At 33.3% G+C, this 13,299-nt stretch overlaps 1 protein-coding gene across 2 annotated transcripts in view; it reads right to left on the bottom strand.

Moving 5' to 3' along the window:
- LOC145248024 (leucine-rich melanocyte differentiation-associated protein-like) overlaps nt 1-13,299 on the bottom strand; it is a 58,731-nt gene that overhangs the window by 15,691 nt on the left and 29,741 nt on the right. For both annotated transcript variants that reach the window (XM_080109734.1, XM_080109733.1), the window contains 2 exons: nt 2,834-2,960; nt 1,177-1,316 (listed from right to left, as the gene is read on the bottom strand). In XM_080109734.1, coding sequence (XP_079965860.1) covers nt 1,177-1,316; nt 2,834-2,960 — 267 coding nt within the window. The remainder of the gene's footprint in view (nt 1-1,176; nt 1,317-2,833; nt 2,961-13,299) is intronic.

The raw sequence follows: 13,299 nt of genomic DNA, 5'->3' as shown, positions 1-13,299 counted from the left end.
TAAATTATAATTTCATATTGTTTTTATCAAAAGAATACAAAAACTAAAACATCAGAATATTTCGAATTTCAATTGCAAAAGATTCAACTGACTGCTGTCGACAGTTTATATGAGCAAATCAACATAGCGATGGAGCAGTCATCAGACAAGACCCTTGCAAATGTAATCAAGACATTGCACAATGTAAAATTGGACAAAAAGTTCAAAAGAGATGCCCAGGACTACAGAGTCAACATCTTGATGAAACACATCGACCAAGTTTACCTGAAACCTGGCACACATGTACTCATGTTGCAGGATAGAAATACTCCTCATTTAGTATATTTGCACCAGTCACATGACTGCACAAACCCTTCAGGAATATCACACATGCATGATCATCTAAAGAATTTCTGGTGGGAGTACAAGAACAGAGATATACAGGTGTCAAATCATAAAATTAAGTCAATCAAATTCTCAATATGTGACAAATATATGAATCTGAAAATCATTATTTGATTCTGACTAGCAAGTTCTTTGCTTTAATTTTTACATCGTATTCCTTACACTAAAAAATGTAATTCACTTTTGTTTTTTAAAAATACTTATTCAAACTAGGAAGACTTTTACAATGGAGGCATTTTTCGTTTATAACCTAAATAGCTCTTGCGACTTATGAAATTACTTCCTACATTACACTACATGTTTCCGATTTCAAATAAATAATCATATTAAAAAAATAATATTAACCTACTTATTCCTTAAAATTACTTCATGTCACAGTATGTAAATTAATTTGACATAACACTTACTTAAAATGTCTTTAAATGCAGCCTTTTGTGTCTATTGCATGCTTTTAGAGGTAAGTCCAAATACCAACAAAATAATTAGTTTTCTTGAAAAGAAAAGCACATAAATTAAGAATAGTAATATGTGGTTTAGAGCTGAGAGTAGGAGTTTCTTAGTTGCTGAATTTTTTCCATGTAATGCAGTGATGGCTCCCATTAGTATTGAAATAAATAAAAACATCATTCAGAGTGAAAGCTGGAAGGTAGATTAGTCGAATCATTGCATAAATATCAATGTTGATAGGAAGATAGTCCAAAGAAAACAAAACTATATAAATTGCAAGAATCTATAAACTAAAACTTATTCAGATTTTGATTCATTGTTAAGTATAAGCGACAACCATCTTACCTGTAACTTTGATAATCATTATCATCATTTTCTGAACAGGTCAATTCGTTGGGGCATGCATGGTTTCCAAGAAGGCTGAGATATTTGAGGCCTGGAAAAGCTGTTTTCAGTTTACAAATTAGATTTTCTAAGTTGTTTATCTGAGAAAGTTCAGGAAAAATAATTAAGATGCAATATAAAATTGTGTTATTTGCATACAATTGAGGAGAAATTGCAATTGGAGAAAAATTAAATGATTATGGTGTGTGGGGTCCAGATCTCAGACAGAATCCCGATGGTATCTCTTTACCATCATTTAACTGAGTCTGCATGATTTTAAAATTATTGGTTTGCACATGTGAATAGTAGTGGTGGATAGATTTACCAAGTTAGTGTTGCCTGGTAGATGTGGAAGAGGATGCTCATATAAGACCAGGGAAGTGTTAATCAGGGATGATTAAAAAGCCTGGAACAAAACAAAACTTTTCCTGAAATGAGCAAAGAGATGCTTTAAAATAGGCTAACAAAAAACCCATGTGATAAGGTAAAGATGCTAAATCTGGTGATGACATTATTTATACATACCCACATTTAAATATTGAGATTATATATATATATATATATATATATATATATATATATATATATATTTATATATATATATATATAATTATTTTTTACTATAATAATTAAATACCTACAGACACTAGTGTTTCATCTTTTCGGGAATCTTCAGTGCAGGGTGTCACGATTAATGGTAGTCGAACGATTTGAACCCCGCAACACAAGACATCTTTGGCTCGATTAGCGAAGACTCAATCCATTCGGCTACCATTAACCGCGTGAAATAATGTTGAATTTAAACATCTTAATTTTAAATGTTCATTTACGTCAGTCAGACAGTGATCTAATCGTTATACGATGATCTATGCATAAGAGCTAAATTGACTGACTTTAATTCAACTGAAAGTGCTCAACGATAAGAAACGAATTTCTTAAAGGGGCTGTCATAATTATTTTTTACTATAATAATTATACTAAATACTATAGTATATATATATATATATATATATATATATATATATATATATATATATATATATATATATATATAAAGTGTTAATCTAAAAGGATAAGGCAATTTTTGTAAAAAATCCTTAGGAAAGCATAGCATACATAATAGTTAAAAGAAAAAATACAACACAAACTTAATCCAATCTCATTATAAATTTATTTCAACAACAAAAAAGGCCTTTTCAAATGAGATGAGTTAGTTAGGTTTGCATCTGACACAATGCAGAAACTATACAAATGATATTTGTATTTATTAGAAAAATAACTAAAAAAAAAAAAGAGGGAGGAAAAAGTGGGACAATGTCGTTGAGTAAAATTGTTAAGTATAGAAATAAAGCTAGAAAGGATAAGGGGAGGAAGAATTCAAGTTGACTAGAGAAAGGAGGGGGTGGCGATGGACAGGCATATGGGATGAGAAGGAGAATAAAGAGAGAAGGAAAAAAAGAAAAAAAGATGCAAGAGGAATGACCCCTCAGAGTAACAGCCGATTATTACCCTACCATGCTGTTAAATGCAATGTATTTTTTTTTTAAATTATGTCACAAAACAAGTTCATATAAAATGTAAACAAGATAAACTCAACTGAACTTTCATGAAAGGATACTTTGTTCTTGTTTAATGTTAACGTTTGGAGCCGATTCAGTCTTGGAAATTGTGTGTTATCATCAATGCAGTTACTATCGAGAACAAGCTCTTCAAGTCGCATGAAACATTCAAGGCCCCTTAAGTTGCTGAAAAGATAAGAAAAGGAAGACACAATTTAATACAATATATAAAAAGGTACTTAAGGTACATAAAATGTTTCATAAGATAATGTTTTGAAGAGGGTTTGTACCTTATCAAAATGTTCAGCCAAATTAGTGCTCTTGAAAATTTAGCTGATCTTCTTCACCACCTACTTTTCATGTTTTTTTTCAAATATTTTTTTTATATAGCTTCAGACAAAGAATGAAGCCACTTATTGCAAGGTGCTAAAAAGAATGAAAGATTATTATCACAAAAACAAGCGATACCTATTGACCTTAGTTTTGAAAAGAACAAGGCTATAGGTAGGAGGAAAACAATCAACCAGAGACCCACATGTCTGCAGTTCTTAAAAAGAAGATACATTATAATGAGGTACAAAAACAGCGACTATTAGACCAACAAGTTAAACGGGCTGTAACAAAGGAAGCAAGAAACAGATCAGACCATTTTGAAAAACGATACCATAATAGTATTTATAGAAAAGACTGAGACTAGCAACATTACGTCTATGAAAGAGAGGGTATATAGAAGAAGAAAGGATGATGTCAACAAAATTACAGATATGCTGCTGAACCTTATCAAGCATGCTCAAATGTGGCAAAGATTCATTAGCCCAAATATGACAAGTAGTAGTTTAACATTCTCTTTGTCATCTTTTCTGGTTATTTTCTTGGAAAAATGGTGACAAAATTTATTTTATTGACAAAGAATTCAAATTTCTTCACTTTTTTTAGCAGCATCTCATATACAGAGTGCAAATGATATTTGTTTGCGATTTTCCCATGTTTATTTTATGTATATTTTTTTGCTACTTATATTGTCAGTCTTGTATCCATGAACAAAAAAAAAACTAAAAAAAACAATAAATATATTTTTATTCTTTTTTTTTTTGCAGAATAATTGATTATGGATAATTTTTTTTTCAATATATTATTATTTACTTGCCTCCTCTCAAGGGTGGAGTAAGACATAATGCCAGTTCTTAATGTATGAAAAATGCTGGTTTCCAAAAACAAGGCATAAAAATTGCTGCAGTCTAAAACGATTTTTCCTATACACAGACCATTCTGTATGCTATGAACATTATGTAAGAACATTATAAAACCTTTGGAAAAATCTTCCAGCGCTTGTAAGGACATAAATACCTCTTACGTTTTTTTTTTAATTATTTGTTTTATTTACTTTTCAACATACTATTACTGTTTAATTTTCTAATTGATTTGAGATATTTGTTTTCTTTTCTTTTTTTTTAATTTATGATTAACGTCTGTTAACCATTCTGAGCTTTTACCATTTACTATGTTGTTCCATTTATTTGCCTCTCCATGAGGAGTACTCAGGACAAAAATAATACCACAAAACAAAACAAAAATAATAATACAATGAATTATAATAAAAAAAATATAGTATCAAAATAGATGCTACACTTTGATGTTATTTCTATTTTGTAAAGTAAAATAAAAATAAATTAAACATACAAAAATATTGTAAAGTCGGCAAATATTCTAAGGGAGGGGACAAGCACATGCTTATAATTTTTAAATATTCAAGGTAAATGATTTTCCTTAATTTTAACTGGTTGATTGGTTAATTTGAGTCACAGGAGACAAATTCTTGTTTGTTATTGGAACGAACAGTAACTGGTAGAGGTGGACAATGGCGGCCATAAAAAGTGTTACTGATTAAATATTATCAATATAAAAATATCACATTTTGCTCTAATATGTTAAAACCTTCAAACGTAATGGACGGAGATAAAAATACAAATAAAATGAATAGAAAATATGGAAATTAGAATTTTTGCACTCAATAGATGTCCACTTGATGGGAACACAATAACAGTTTTTTTGTTTTTTTTTACATGGAGTTCACCACTTATCAAGGCCCAATGGCCACTCAGGGATAAGGGTTATTGTGTGTACAGTAATCAAAGGGATAGTGTAGCAATAGTATTGGAGAATTGGTAAGGTGTCATTACTTAGGGGGGCGGTTCATCAGGAATTTGTTTGTGTTGGACTTGAGGACATCCAGGTTGAAGTCGGGAGGGAAACAGGCAAGCAGAACAGAGTTCCACAGGCGTGCAGTTCTAAGAAAGAAGCTTTGTTCATGATATCTACATTTTGATTTAGGCACAGATAGGGAGTGGGGAAAATTATTGATGGTGGTTTCAGCTAGTCGGGTGTTTTTTGAAAAAGATTGGCGAGGGGAGACCAGAGAATGGAGCTCAGACGAGCACCTGCCATGGAAATAACGATAGAACAATGACAGGCTCGCTACGTCTCTTCTGTGGGAAAGAGGTTGCAGGGTAGAGAAAAGGGCATCCTCCACCAAGCCACGAAGTCTATTTTGTACTCTGTCAAGGCAGAATAGGCTGTTAGCAGCTCCCACCCAGATGTGGCAGCAGTACTCCATCTTTGGACGTACTTGGCTCTTATATAGATAGAGAATTGCATCATTAGTGAGATATCTTCTGGAGCGGTAGAAGGATCCCACCATTTTCCCAGCGACCTTGGCCACAATGTGTTCCATTTAAGATCAGGTGTAAAGGTCAAACCCAGCAGCTTATCAAAACCTGGGGCCTCCCTTAGACGAGAGCCATCCATTTCAATTGATGCCAGATGGGGATCAGAGCGTTTATGATGTAGATAGGAGCTTGGTCTTAGATGCATTTAAGGTAACCAGCCACCTCTTTCCCCACTGTACCACGCACTCAAGATCAGAGGAGAGAGAATCAGAGAGAACATCATCATTTACGGCCTTTGATGTGTTGCCATAGATGGTCGTGTCATCAGCATAGATGTCAACAAAAGATTTTAGTATGTGTTTTGGGAGATCATTGATGTAGATCAGGAAGAGAGTTGGGCCCAGAAGGACCCCTGAGAGACTCCAGCATTAATACTGTGGGCCTCTGATTTCTGCCCATCAACCACTACTCTTATGAGCCTATCTGAGAGAAATGACTTAATGACCGAGAAAACACTTCCAGTTATACCGTAGCTGGAAATCTTGTGTAGTAGGCCTTTATGCCATACCTTATCGAAGGCCTTTGATATGTCGAGAGCAATTGCCCTAGAAATGAAGCCTTTGTCGAGAGATTCGCTAATCCTATGAGATATAACCGTTAGCACATCTACTGTAGATCTAGCAGAGCGGAAACCATATTGCGTGTCGCTAAGAAGGTTATTTCTGCTGAGGTGGTTGACTACTTCTCTATTTATTGTGGATTCCAGCAACTTACTCATGACACACAGGAGACTTATTGGTCTGTACTGAGAGGGGGATGACTTATCACCTGAATTCTTAAATACAGGGCATACTGATGAGGTTTTCCAGGGTTACCTAGAAGGATTTCTTTTTCACTAATCGTGGAAATCTTCACAAATATCTTGGAGTTGCATTTACGTTTTTTTTTTCATTTTTTGGTGTAGTGATTTTTATTTTTATGAATAAGCCCTTACATTAAACGATATGAGAGGAGCAGTAACCAAATACATAGAGCTATTTTGTTTGCTGTTTTTTTTTCATTTAATTTCTTTTTCTTTTTTTTTAAATTAAATCATTCTTTTATAATTTCTCAGATTAACACCAATTATATTATTTTATATTTCCCGGGTAATGGTGGGAATACACAATGCAATATATATATATATATATATATATATATATATATATATATATATATATATATATATATATAGTAATTTATAAAATATATATGGCGATTAAGCTACACTGAATATTCGGCGTTTCATCCACTCTAGGACTCCTCAGGCTTATGCGCATAAGCCTGAGGAGTCCTAGAGTGGATGAAACGCCGAATATTCAGTGTAGCTTAATCGCCATATATATTTTATAAATTACTAACTAGCTCTACCTACGTATTGAGCACTTTTGAAGTAAATACTTAAAGTTTACGCATAAATCTATACTTTCGTATATTAATTTTATGTGAGTAAATTAAGTAGTTATATATATATATATATATATATATATATATATATATATAATCTCACATACACACATTTTCAGACGAAGCAACCAAACAAGTTATATAAACTGTCACTAAATTCCATTGTTTAATTTGATAAGCTTTAGTCAGCAAAAAATCTATCATTATGTATGTGTCAGATTCCATTCATTCTTCTTAAGCCTGTATAATTTTTTATTCAAATCATGTGAGTCTTACTCCACCTCTGAAATATATGTTTAAATATAGACACATGATGAAGGTGAGAGAATGATGAGGCGAAAGAGAGAGACAGTGAGTGGAAATGTGGTAGACATGTTTGTTTGTAATGTTTCCTCACATTTTAGATTGATTAAATTTTTATTATTATTTGTGTCAACAAAAGTTACAAATATTTTGTACTACTTAAGATTACGCCAGATTTCTCAAATTGTCTTCATTTGTGCATCAACTCAATTAGAGAAAAATTCTTTTCTTTAAAAATTGTAAGAAAAATGATTTCAAATTAAAACTGTGGTGTAGTTTGCTTGAATCATTGTATGAAGTGTGTAAAGTATTGTTATATCTATGATAGTAGATGATAAATATAAAAACATACTAAATATACAGAGAAAAAGATAAGGCTACAAACATGAGTTATCTCGCACAAATGAAGACCCCCACATTGTAAAGAACCCTAAAAAATTAAATGAATAACACTATCGATCCTGTGTAAAATTTTACTCGAGATTTTACAAGTAGACTTTCTAATATTACAGATAAACCACAGTTTCATGTGTTTCCTTCTACATGCTGTGTACACAATGGTGCTCATAACTAGATAAATTTGAGAGAATCCTACTAACTACCGCACGTAGCATTTATTTTTTTTTCAAGTGTTTTTTTAGCACCCCCACCTCCAACTAATAATTTTGTACATATATTTTTGCAAATAAAAAACATTGAGGATAATCTTAAGTAGGTTTTACCTATATATTGAATGTAGTATTTTGTTGTACAAAACTAGTTTAGAGAATAAATCAAGAGGACAACAGTCGAACACCATCCCACCCACCCAATTTTAGCCTTGTGCCACATCTTTTTAAAAGAAAATTTACTATACTTTGCACTTTTTGCAAAATTTTAAAGATAAAAATAAAAGGGAGACATGTTATCAAAGTTAAATAATTATTCATAAAAATTGAATAAAGTATATTTATTTAATATCTAAAATTAATATACAACATAAATTCTTTAAGAAGAGTAGAGAATTTCTTTTGAACTGAAAAGAAAATATGCTTTGGCTCAATATTTCTTATATATTATTAAATACTAGCAGGACCAGTGGAAATTCCATGGAATGAGAAATAGATTATAATAAATCAACAAATATGTTTTGAAGGGCTGATATTTTTCTGGATAGCTCCAAAAATTAGTTTTTTGGACAGAAAAAAAACACATAAATATAAGTTTATTAACATTTTTGTGAAAAATGTACATTGTATTTTAAATATAGAGCCGACAATGTTCTTTTTTAACCCCCCCCCTTATTTCTTGCTTTTTTTACATTTTCTTTTTTTACAAAGGAGTCACCACTTATCAAGGCCCGAAGGCCACTCGAGGATAAGGGTTAATCAAGTAGTTAATTGTACAATGTCATAGTAATCGTTAGAAGTGGAAATTTGGTAAATTGGATTACTTAAGGGGACACTCATCAAGAACTTGTTCATGTTGGATCTAGAGATGACCATATTGTAGTCAGCTGAAAAGCAGGGAAATGGAAAAGAGTTCTACAGGCGCGCAGTTCTAAGAAAGAAGCTTTGTTTATGGAACTTAAGTTTAGGTTTAGGCACAGATAAAGATTAGAGGAAATTATTGATAGTGGTTTCAGTTAGACAAGTGTTTTTCATGAAAGTTTGGCGAGAGGCACCCATAGATTTGAGCTCAGACGAGCACTGCTATGAAAATAACAGTAAGGCAGAGACAGGTTCACAATGTCTCTTCTGTGGGAAAGAGGTTGCAGGGAAGAGAAAAGGGCATTCCCCACTAGGCTACAAAGTCTATTTTGAACTCTCTCAAAGTAGGATAGGTAGAGAATTGCATCAGCAGTGAGATATCTATTGGAGTGGTAGAATGATCCCACTACTTTTCCAGTAACCTTGGCAACAGATATCTGTTCCATCTCAGATCAGGGGTAAAGGCCAGACCCAGAAGCTTGTCAAAACATGGAACCTCCCCAAAAGAGCCATTCATTTCAACTGATGCCAGGCGGGGATCAGAGTGTTAATGATGTAAAGATAGAAGCTTTATTTTAGATGCATTGAAATTAACCATCCATTTCTTTCCGCATTGCACCATGTGCTCAAGATCAGAGGAGAGAGAATCAGAGAGAACGATCATTTACAGCCTTTGAAGTGTTGCCATAAATGGTAATCTCATCAGCATGATCTTAGGGTGTGATTTGGGGGATTATTGATGTAGAGCAGGAAGAGAGTTGGGCCCAGGATGGACCCCTGAGGGACTACAGCATCAATACTGAGAGCTTCTGATTTCTGCCCATCAACCACTACTCTTATGAACCTATCAGAGATAAATGATTTAATAATTGAGAAGACATTTCCAGCTATACCGTAGTTGGAGATCTTGTGAAGTAAACCTTTATGCCATACCCTATGAAAGGCCTTTGATCTGTCAAAAGCAATTGCTCTAGGAAGGAAGCTACCATCGAGAAATTCGCTAATCCTATGAGATATAACTGTAAGCACATGTGCTGTAGATCTAGTAGAATGGAAATCATATTACATGTCACTAAGAACGTTATTTTTGCTGAAGTGGTTGACTATTTTTCTATTTAACACAGATTCCAGCAACTTACTCATGACACACAGGAAACTTATTAATCTGTACTGAGAGGGAGATGACCGATAACCTGAATTTTTAAATACAGGATATACTGATGAGGTTTTTCAGGGTGTTGGGAGGCAATTCTCCATAAGACAACGTTTAAACAACTTTGTAAGTGTTATGAAATAGATAAGGAAGAGGACTGAGTAAGGACAGGCAGTTACAGTGTCTGGCTGTTAGGTTTTTGCTGGAATTTTTTTGAGGGTATGAGGCAATCTATACCTACAATTAATCATTCCATCAGGTCTGATACTATAGCGGATACATTCTTTTTAAACATGGAATGCAAAGGTAGATCTGATATAAATGTACAGAATCTATCCCAGTCAGCTATAGAGTATAGATATACTTTATGATGGAGAGGTACGTCTGAGAACTTATTACATTTTATTTTTATCTTAACTGATACAACTGAGTGGTCAGAAAATGCCAGTGGAGACAGAATGGAGGATGAACATCGCTCAGGGCAAATTGTGAGAAAAAGGCTTAAAAGACTTGCATACTGACCATCAGTGTCGGATACATGAGTGGGTTGGTGAACAATCTGAGTTAGGTCATAAGTAATGGAGAAATTGTGACAGAACTTCTCATCATTTGTTTTGTTTGAGTGGGCTAACCATTCCACATTGTGAGCATTAAAGTCTCCACAGATATAAATGTTAGCCAAAGGATGAGCAGATAGGATGTGTTCAATTTTCTCAGATATGCTCTTAAAGATAGTAACTCCACTGTGTGTGAGTGATAGAGGGCAAATATAAACGCAGTGGTGTGAACAAGTGCGACCTGGAAGCACATATAGGGTAATTTAGGGTCTTCTCTGGAGATGTCCCTACCACATGGAAAGCCATCTCTAATGTAGACATGTATTCCATGGTGATCTTTAGGGTTAGATTTTTATATTAAGTTAGAGTATCCTTTAATTACGAACTCATCCAGGGAAATAGTCAGTCCAATGCCAGTTTCACTTAGGAATAATAGGTCTGGTTTGGTCTCCTGTAATTGGTTTCAACCTCTGGAAGATTGGAACATAGACCCCTGATGTTGGAGAAAGAGATATTGTAGTGGTGGTCTATATTGGAAGTTGGAGTTTTGGGTTTAATTGTGTATTCTTTCTGGAGACTTTTAATGATGGAGTTTTGGGATTTGTGGAACAGGTCGACAGACTTGGTAAGAGCAGGGCAGAGAAGGAAAGTAAGGGAGAACAAGAAACAAAGAAATATTTGTTTTGTAGCCCATGTTAGGGTAAAGCTGTAACAATTACCCACTAATATGGCATCGAGAACCCCACCAGAAGCTACTGCATCATCAAGAATCCATTCACCAAATGGCAGTACAGCAGCCCCAGTACTTTGCACCTGCTGAGAGAACAGCCTCCTTAATCGTTAATCCAAGTTCAGGTCCCTGACTATCAGGCGGATAATGTCAACCCAGTTAAAACGTTTACCTCCAGCACCCTTATTAGTGACATGGTTACAAGGATAGAAATAGGAACAGAAAATTTCCGACATCTCAGGCAACTGCTCACGCAAAAATACTGCCAACTTAGAACAGTTTTTTCTTCTCACTTTGTCAGAAAAATCATTCATTCTAAATGAAGACTGAGGGACAAATAAGGAGAAGTGAGAGTTATGGGAGCTGCCGATAATGCATCCACAATCATTGTCTACTCTTCATTAAAAAAAAATAATAACAATAAGTATTCTATTTAATATAAGTTCAATTGATATGTTATGGGGAAAGTATAGCGGATAGGCATAATATTTCACTGACTTCTTTTTCAGTGAAGAATCACTGCATGTTGAAATTACTAGGAGTTCCTTTTTCACACCATTACAACAATTATTATAATAACATTCGAAAATAAGGTAACTCTCATATTCTTGTCCAGGATTGCCAGATTGGCCTTTTTAAAGCCAAATTTTGCAAATTTGGTCTTTTTTTAAGCAGTTTGGCCTTCAAAAATGTTATTTCGCTTTTTTCAAAGTGTAACATACAGATCAACTAAGGGAGAAACAAGCAGAATTTTATATAGATTTTCATACTTGGAAATTCCAATTTACTACTGCTGCTGCTTTCAAACAAACATGCAAATATTTATGAAATTCTTATATCATATCTCATGCTTTCCACCCTCTCTCCACTTTCTTTCTCTTTTTAATTATTTACATCATTTGTCTCCTACTACTACTTCTCTTATTATTTGCTCTTTATTTAATTTGCTCTTCCTCCAACCACCTAATTCATGTATGAATGAAAAGTGTGCACAGTAAAAAGCAAGCTAGATAACAAACTACATTAGAGTAGAGATTCTATGTAAACATTTAAAAAAAAAAAAAGAATGGTTTGTAGACAAACTGCATCAATAGTTGCATTACATTTGTAGACAAATTATTGTAGATGAATTCACCTAAAAATTCCCTTCCTTCCATCATGGATTGGAGAGGTAAGAGGATACCGCCCTAGCATTGGCATCAACATAAAACTCATTCACCATGTTCCATTATTTTTTAACTAGATCAGCAAATATACTACCCACTCAAAAACGTACTCCATTCTATTCTCATAAAGTTTGACTTAATTAAACAAAAAAATGATATGCATCTGTGAGTTATAGCATGTATGTGATGATGGAGAGAGTAGTTTTTCATTTTTCCTTTCTTCTTTTTAACTGAAAAGATCACAATGACAGCGTGAACATGTAATTATTATTCTAACCTGCTTACATCTACAATAACAATCATTAATTCAAACATCATTCTTTTGTTTTATTTGTTACTAGCAAGGTTACCTGGCATTGCCCAAGTTTACTAAAAACAAAATGAAAGTGGTTAAAAAGTCTAACATATTTTTATTAAACATTCTATCTCTCTACCTCTCTCTGAAAACAACATCAGAAAGGCCATATTTGATGTTCCTCACCATGTCTACTTTTTGTCATTCTTTTTCAAGACCATTGAACAGATCATATTCTCACACTCCTCTTTTTCGATTTTGTGCCATATTTTGTATATTTCTATACAAATAAATATTTATGTTAAGATCATATTTAATTTTTGTTTTAATGTCAGCTAAGTTATGTTGGGTATGATAAATTATTACAACATTATTTGATGACTTGACTTTTTTGTTTCTGTACTCATTTTTCATGAGGCTGTTTCCATTTATGTTGACATTTCTGGTGTCTCATATGGTAGTTAACTGTAGTGTTGCTCTGAGGTGAAGTAACAACTGAATTGTGTCAATATTTCATTATGAAACAAGTGCTATTTTGATTAGTACTGCAGAAGAGCCATAAATTTAATAACTGTTCTGTTTTTAAATCTTCAGAACAGTTACATGATAAACAGCTGATAATCCCCTCTTCTAATTCACATTTTAGAGTTAGGTCTTCTACTTATATAGATATATATATATGGATCCTCTTAAGTATTTTATAAATTTTTCAGTGATGAATCGACTTATACAAATTTAAA

This window comes from Euprymna scolopes, chromosome 26 (assembly GCF_053919585.1).
Source record: "Euprymna scolopes isolate OS-2025 chromosome 26, ASM5391958v1, whole genome shotgun sequence".
Classification (NCBI taxonomy): Eukaryota; Metazoa; Mollusca; class Cephalopoda; order Sepiida; family Sepiolidae; genus Euprymna; species Euprymna scolopes.
This window is presented reverse-complemented; position numbering and strand designations above follow the sequence as displayed.